General features: G+C 34.5%; 1 protein-coding gene across 1 annotated transcript; it reads left to right on the forward strand.

The window, feature by feature from the left end:
• The first annotated feature begins 2,079 nt into the window (after positions 1-2,079).
• On the forward strand, positions 2,080-6,807 carry FABP4 (fatty acid binding protein 4). Its single transcript, XM_072804110.1, has 4 exons — positions 2,080-2,238; positions 4,673-4,845; positions 5,432-5,533; positions 5,991-6,807. Exons 1-4 carry the CDS (start codon positions 2,166-2,168, stop codon positions 6,039-6,041), a joined length of 399 nt encoding a protein of 132 aa, XP_072660211.1. The 5' UTR covers positions 2,080-2,165; the 3' UTR covers positions 6,042-6,807.

Below are 6,807 nucleotides of genomic sequence, written 5' to 3' on the forward strand. Positions count from 1 at the left end.
AACAATCAAGAAGTCCTTCAGTAGGTGAACGGATAAATAAAACTATAGTATATCTAGACATTGGAATATTTGTCAGTATTAATGAGAAATGAGCCATTATGCCATGAAAAGACATGGAGGAAACTTTTTATTTATTTATTTTTTTTACATAGAGGAAACTTAAATGCATATTACTAAGGAAAAGAAACCAATTTGAAAAGGCCACATACACAACTATTTTCTGAAAAAGGCAAAACTATGGAGACAGTAAGTGGTTGCACAGGTTGGGGGCTTAGGGATGTGGGAAGGCAGAGGACCTCTGAGAGTTCTAAGGGCTGTGAAAATACTCTATGATATTATAATGATGGATACATGTCATTTATACTTTGTCCAAATACACAGAATATACAACATCAAAAGTGAATCCTAACATAAACTATAGACTTTGGGTGATTATGATGTGTCAATGTAGGTTCAACCTTGGTAAAAAATGTGAGTGATGTTGATCATGGGCGAGGTTGTGAATCATGTGAGGGCAGAGGGTACATGAGAAATCTCTATACCTTCCTCTCGATTTTGTTGTAAATCTAAAGCTTCTCTTAAGAAAATCTTTAAAAATTTTTTTTAAAAATAAGAAAAAAAAGAAAATCTTTAAAAAGATAAACCAAAATAAAGCCCAAACAAAAAAAGCAAACCATTATTAACTTAGAACACTGTTAAGTAAAAAAAAAAAAAAAAAAAAAAAAAAAAAAAAAAAAGAACACTGTTATCACTGTATTAAGATTGACCATTTTTATTTACTTGTTCAATGGGAAACAGCTGAATTTATAATAGCAAGTCTACTGGGAATGGTACGTCACCCACAGGCCATGCATCTATGCGACAGTCCAGAGTGGATGAACATTATTACTGTGCCATTAGCAAATGCAACAATTAAAAATTACCATAGTAACATGACTATATCAGGCCTTTATAGCAGCTTGCTTGGCCACAGAAAAACCTGTCCTTTATAGAATCCTCGGCCTCAAACATTTTTGGGAAGCCCTCAGGATACTTATGTGAGTCTGTGAATCAGTCCCGTGCACTACAGATACTACTTAGTGTCGTACACAGTGTAGTGATCCATCATGATGCAATATTTTTAGTTCTTTTTTCTTTTCTAAAATCTGGGTATGTTCATGGCAGTTTGTTGCACATATGAACATCTTCCAACATTCTGGTATGGGGTAGGAGGAGATTGAAAGACAGGAATACTTTAGAAAAGTAATCTCATGAGTTATTTACTATGTAAAAGAAGGAAATAAAGTGTTGATAGTGTGTGGCCACTATCACTTCTGATCATTTTCAAGTAAAGCAACACCATTTAGATCTGGATAAATTTAGAGCTCATAATAATATATAATAATATAGTTCAGGAACTGGATGGATTTTCTCAGTATGAGGAGCACATTTAGAACGGGGCCTATTTTTTTAAGGACCCAATACTATGGAAATAAACACTATGTCCTCATTTGGGGAATGGAAAGAGTGTGGTTAAATCATTATTAATGAAACTGACAGATTCCTGATGGACAATTTCTTTTTCATTTGTGCAAAACGTTTGAAATGAGAAACCTGAGGTATTTTAAGATGCCATTATTTATTTTGTTCTAATTGGCAGGTAACCCCCAAGTACTGTCCCAAAGAGCCTTTGCAATTACTGAAGAATTTGTAAGGTAATTCTCATGTTCCTCAATTCAAAAGAACCATGTAATTGTAATTATAATAGAAATTCCAGAAAAGGAGGTCAAAGTTCACCCCAAGATAATTAACCTACTCTACCCTGGGTTAAATATGTATGGAAACAATAGGGACAAATTGAATGCACTGAGCATTAAAACTGTCAAAATAGGAATGTTGAAAATATGTTGTTAATGCTTAAAAATAATTTGTACTCTAAGTCAAATGACCATTTGCCAGGGAGAACCAAAGTTGAGAAATTTCTATTAAAAACATGACTCAGAGGAAAAATTGCAGAGGCTGGTAATGAAGGAAATGATCTGATATTATCCCCAATTGGTTATTCCTAAGATCACATGATCTGGGCATCTTTAAAAGGAAGTTATCTGGGCTCCAGAAGGTCATAACACCTTACAGACCACGGCAGCTTTTTTCTCATCTTGGAGATAATCCTAAAAGCTCATAAAATGTGTGATGCTTTTGTGGGTACCTGGAAACTTAGCTCCAGTGAAAACTTTGATGATTACATGAAAGAAGTGGGTAAGAAAATATGTTGTGGGGTGACTGGATTTATAACTTTTTCTCTGGGGACAAGGGGCTTATGGCTGCTTTATTGGCGAGATACGAAATGCTGCTTTCTATACAGAAGTTATAAAAGTAGCAAGCGAGAATCATTTGTTGGTAGAAACATTCTAGACCAAAGTCACAACTAATGGTGAGCCAATATATACGTTAAAAAAAAAAAAGGTCTACCTGGAATTTTTACAGTCCATAGAAGTGACAAGATTTTATTTCACTGCTAAGCTGGGTATCTTTGTTTTACTTGGCCCTTTGCCTGTTTCTCATTTATTCTCTCTTGCATCTAAAATAAGTAAGACTATATTCCCCATGATTCAAAAATTTCTATTTGAAGCTGAAAATATTATATTTCTCTTTTTAATGTAGCTTTAAAGTAAACATATATTAACCGATTATTTTATTTTCTGTCAATCTGTTAAAATGTGTGATTGTTTTATGGGAGCCAAAATCTTAATTTCAGAAAATATGTTGCTTTAAGGGGTTAAATATTTTTTGACTAGGAATTACGTGGGATGCCATAGGATTGCCAAGTAAGTCAAAGGACAATATTATATACATTATGTACCTTCTCTTTAATAATGGAGGCTTTCAGGCTTTTAGAGTTCTGCTAACACTGCAGGTGTGTTGTGTGAATGTTCCCTGGATAATTACTGTGGTGAAGCAAGAGGGTCCGGAGGTTGGTTCTCACTCAGCTTCTACCTTGAAAGCCCCTCTCCTCACACCCCTCTGCATGATAAGGTTGTATCAATGGGTAACAATTTGAGGAGGGGTTTTTAGAGGGGTTAGGATTCCAATCTATCTCAAGACTTCACCTTTTCCTGAATCATACAGTATATATTTTTTCCTTGTCTGTAAGCACTACTGTTTTCCTTGTTTATAGATTATGGACGTCAGCATCAGTGAGAACTAACTTTCTAGAATATCAACTAGTCATGATTCAAGAAACTAATTAGTACGTGCCGATACAGAGATGTCAGGATTTGAGGCTATTTTGCTATTGATTTTTAGGAACACTTTATGCTTTTTTAACATTTATATTTAAATTCTTGTACCATTGTGTTTTAAAATTATAAAGTACTGATAGTAAGGAAAGACAATAAGATAGCTCCTGAAATTAGTTGCTCTAGAGATGACCAGTAGCAGGTAGTACTTTCATCAGTCAAAGAAGGACTGAATAAAGCAAATGGAGAATGTGATTTTTCCCAAGGTCAGCCATTCTGGAATTACACCTGATGCTGCATCCATTCATTATACTGACTCACTGCATGTATTTGAAGTTATATTTTGTAACAGAGCCAGGCCTTGATGAAGCAATATATCTTTCCATGTGCAGCCATTTTTTCAGACAGGGAACTAAATAAGAGCCTCAGCATCGCTTGTTTGGTATACTATTTCTCTCCCTTTTACCTCTATCTAACCTTTGGTATAGACAAATAGTCTGTAGTCAAAGAAGTAGCTTAGATTTATGTACATGTGTTAAGAATTTCAACACGTTGACGACTGCCATAAATTCTGTATAACATATGCAGTGACAGCAAGTTCCCACTGTCTACATTAAGCTGTAAGCTGTTCACCCCTTACCTTACCTAAGGAAAAAAGTTCCTTTTTTAAAAGACGGATTTGCAACTGAGGTGATTGAGAATCAAAGTATTGATTTTTAAACTTACTCAAATAGTGGTTCTTCAAATTTTGAAGTTTTCAAAATTGACTAGACCCTCTTTAACCTTTCCCACAGTTTATTCTTAGATGGTATGTAGGAAACATTTTGCCTTTTGGAGAAATTAATCAAAATCTTCATTTCATAGTAGAGTAATTTGGAAAAGCCAAGAAAATAGGACTTGGCAGCAAACGTGATGAAATGTGACTTTTGTACACCCAAACAGCATATTTTTAAGTGGAGTAACTCTATGTTGGTTTTAAAATCCTATTGAGAATTCTCTTTGACCATGGATTTTTGTTTTCTAAAAAAGAAAGGTCGAGGTGACCCAAGAGTTTCATGAATTGAGCAAAATGACCATTGCTGCCCTAATGGCTGAGATGGCCAGTTGATTTGCAAGTGCAGTCACTATATATATAAAATCTCTTTTCCAAAATTACCAATGTGTCTCCTGTGGAGTTGTATCTGAAACCAGGAAGGAATTTAGACAGACCTATACTTAATCGTACCATGGGTTTCTTTAAGTATAATCCTGCTCTACTTATCTGCAGCAGCTGTTTAAATGGGGCTTTTAAGAAACTCACTGGTGTCTTTGCCTTTTATGAGCACATACCCACCTATACACACTCACCCACCTATACACATACAAACACAAACACACATACGCTACAGCTGTTTGTTACACATGAAGGAAAATTGTGAACTTGACAGTTTTTTTTTTTCTTTTCCCACCCGTAGGAGTGGGCTTCGCCACCAGGAAAGTGGCTGGCATGGCCAAACCCAACATGATCATCAGTGTAAACGGGGATGTGATCACCATTAAATCAGAAAGCACCTTTAAAAATACCGAGATTTCCTTCAAACTGGGCCAGGAATTTGATGAAGTTACTGCGGATGACAGAAAAGTCAAGGTGAGGAAGAAGAAATTAGAGAAGAATAATAGCATGGTTTCTAAAACACTGCTGACAATAAGAAGCCATTTTGGAAAAAAAAAATAAGAAGCCATTTTGTATAAAAGGAGAGAAACTATTCATTACGGGTCAAAGATCCCTGACTTCTAAATTCAAACCATGTTGCCTTTGATATTTAGTTGGTGAATCTTCTCCTTTCTATAAGGCTGTCTTTATTCTTTTAAAAAAGTGATTAACATAATTTATTTGCCACACAATATATAAATTATATGAAGTGAATTAAAATAACATAACAATGTTAGAGAATGCTTATGGAAGAGTGGAAGCAAAAAAAAAAAGATCATCTCAACATAAATTTATTATCTACATTTTTACAGTATCATTTCAAGTATGTTTTTGTATAATATTCTGATCATAATGCATTATTTGCATGCTATTGTTTTTGACACCCATTTTTATTTTAATATATCCTTATAATTTAGAATGACTAATGACCTCAAAATATTCCTTTATTCAAAAGTGATGTTTTTGGTTTTATTTTCCTCAACCATATACAAATGGTAATCATTTTTAATTATGTTCACAGAGCATCATAACCTTAGATGGAGGTGTCCTGGTACAGGTGCAGAAGTGGGACGGAAAATCAACTACCATAAAGAGAAAACGAGTGGATGATAAACTGGTGGTGGTGAGTATCTTCTAGTTGCTTAATTCTAGGCTCTACTGCTAGGTCATCTTATAATCACTATTTTATCTAAAGAAGCAGTTAGTCATGCTTGCTTACCTAGAACAAAAAAGGTGATTCACTGGGATTATGGTTTCACTCTGGCAATTGTCCTTCAAGCTTTTAAGTTCAGTTGACACGTGCTGTGCCTCAAGAAGCATTCTATGACTGCTCTCAGCACACACCATATTGTATATGATGCATTTCTCACTCAACTTAAAGATCATAAAGTTCCTGGAGGGGAGGACTTGTGTTTTCTTGGTCTTTATATCTCCCTAACTTATTATAATAACAAGTATATATAGGGGCCCAGAACGAATATTTTCAAATGATACTGTTTCCTTCCCAACATTGAAGGAGACATTAAATAAACCCATAGTTTAGTCCTGTGACTGACCAAGAAATTTTTTTGTGTGTCTAGGAATGTATCATGAAAGGCGTCACTTCTACCAGAATTTATGAGAGAGCATAATCCAAGGGACATCGAGCTGAAGTTTGCATTGAACTCTACAACATTCTGTTGGATGTATTGTCCAAACATGTATTGTTATTTTCTACTAATTAGCAAGCAACCAATTTCCCCCAAATGATCTTATTCAACATGGATATGTTTGTTAAATAAAACCTTTTAGATATAGAAGGTGATGTAATAATTCATTCATTGTGCTGGATCTTTCTTACTCATAATTCAATGAAGGAAATAGAGAATTATATTTTTGCTTTGTTTCTCATGGAAGTAATAGGATTTTTCATGGTAATCCAAGGTAAAAAAAATAAATATTCATGAATTTTCAATTGTTTTAGGTAAGAGATGATAAATTTGTTATGACTGAATATGTCATATTCTAGTCCTTTTGTAGCATGTTTATAGTCAAGTAACTATCTCTCAAAGACCTAAGGTAGTTTTAAACGTAGTGAAGTGGCCCATAGCCAGCTGGGCCAAGCCCTGCCACTTCATACCTTCCTATTCTAGACCGTTGAGAGAATGAGCAGTAATACATGTTGCAGAGCAATATTTCTAGAGTATAACTTTTAATCTGAAAAATTAATGGCAAACCTAAGCTATCTCGGGAGTTTCTCAAAAATTAATGCAAATAATCCCATAATGTTCATTCCAGAAAAGAGATGACAGTTTGTAATGAGTAATGATGCAAATGTTCTTATGGTGGCTTTCAAATTTTTCTTTTTTTGAGGAGTGGAACTTTTTATTAAATAAAATATTGAATATGTTTTGGAAA

The sequence above is a fragment of the Canis lupus genome, chromosome 28 (assembly GCF_048164855.1).
Source record: "Canis lupus baileyi chromosome 28, mCanLup2.hap1, whole genome shotgun sequence".
Classification (NCBI taxonomy): Eukaryota; Metazoa; Chordata; class Mammalia; order Carnivora; family Canidae; genus Canis; species Canis lupus.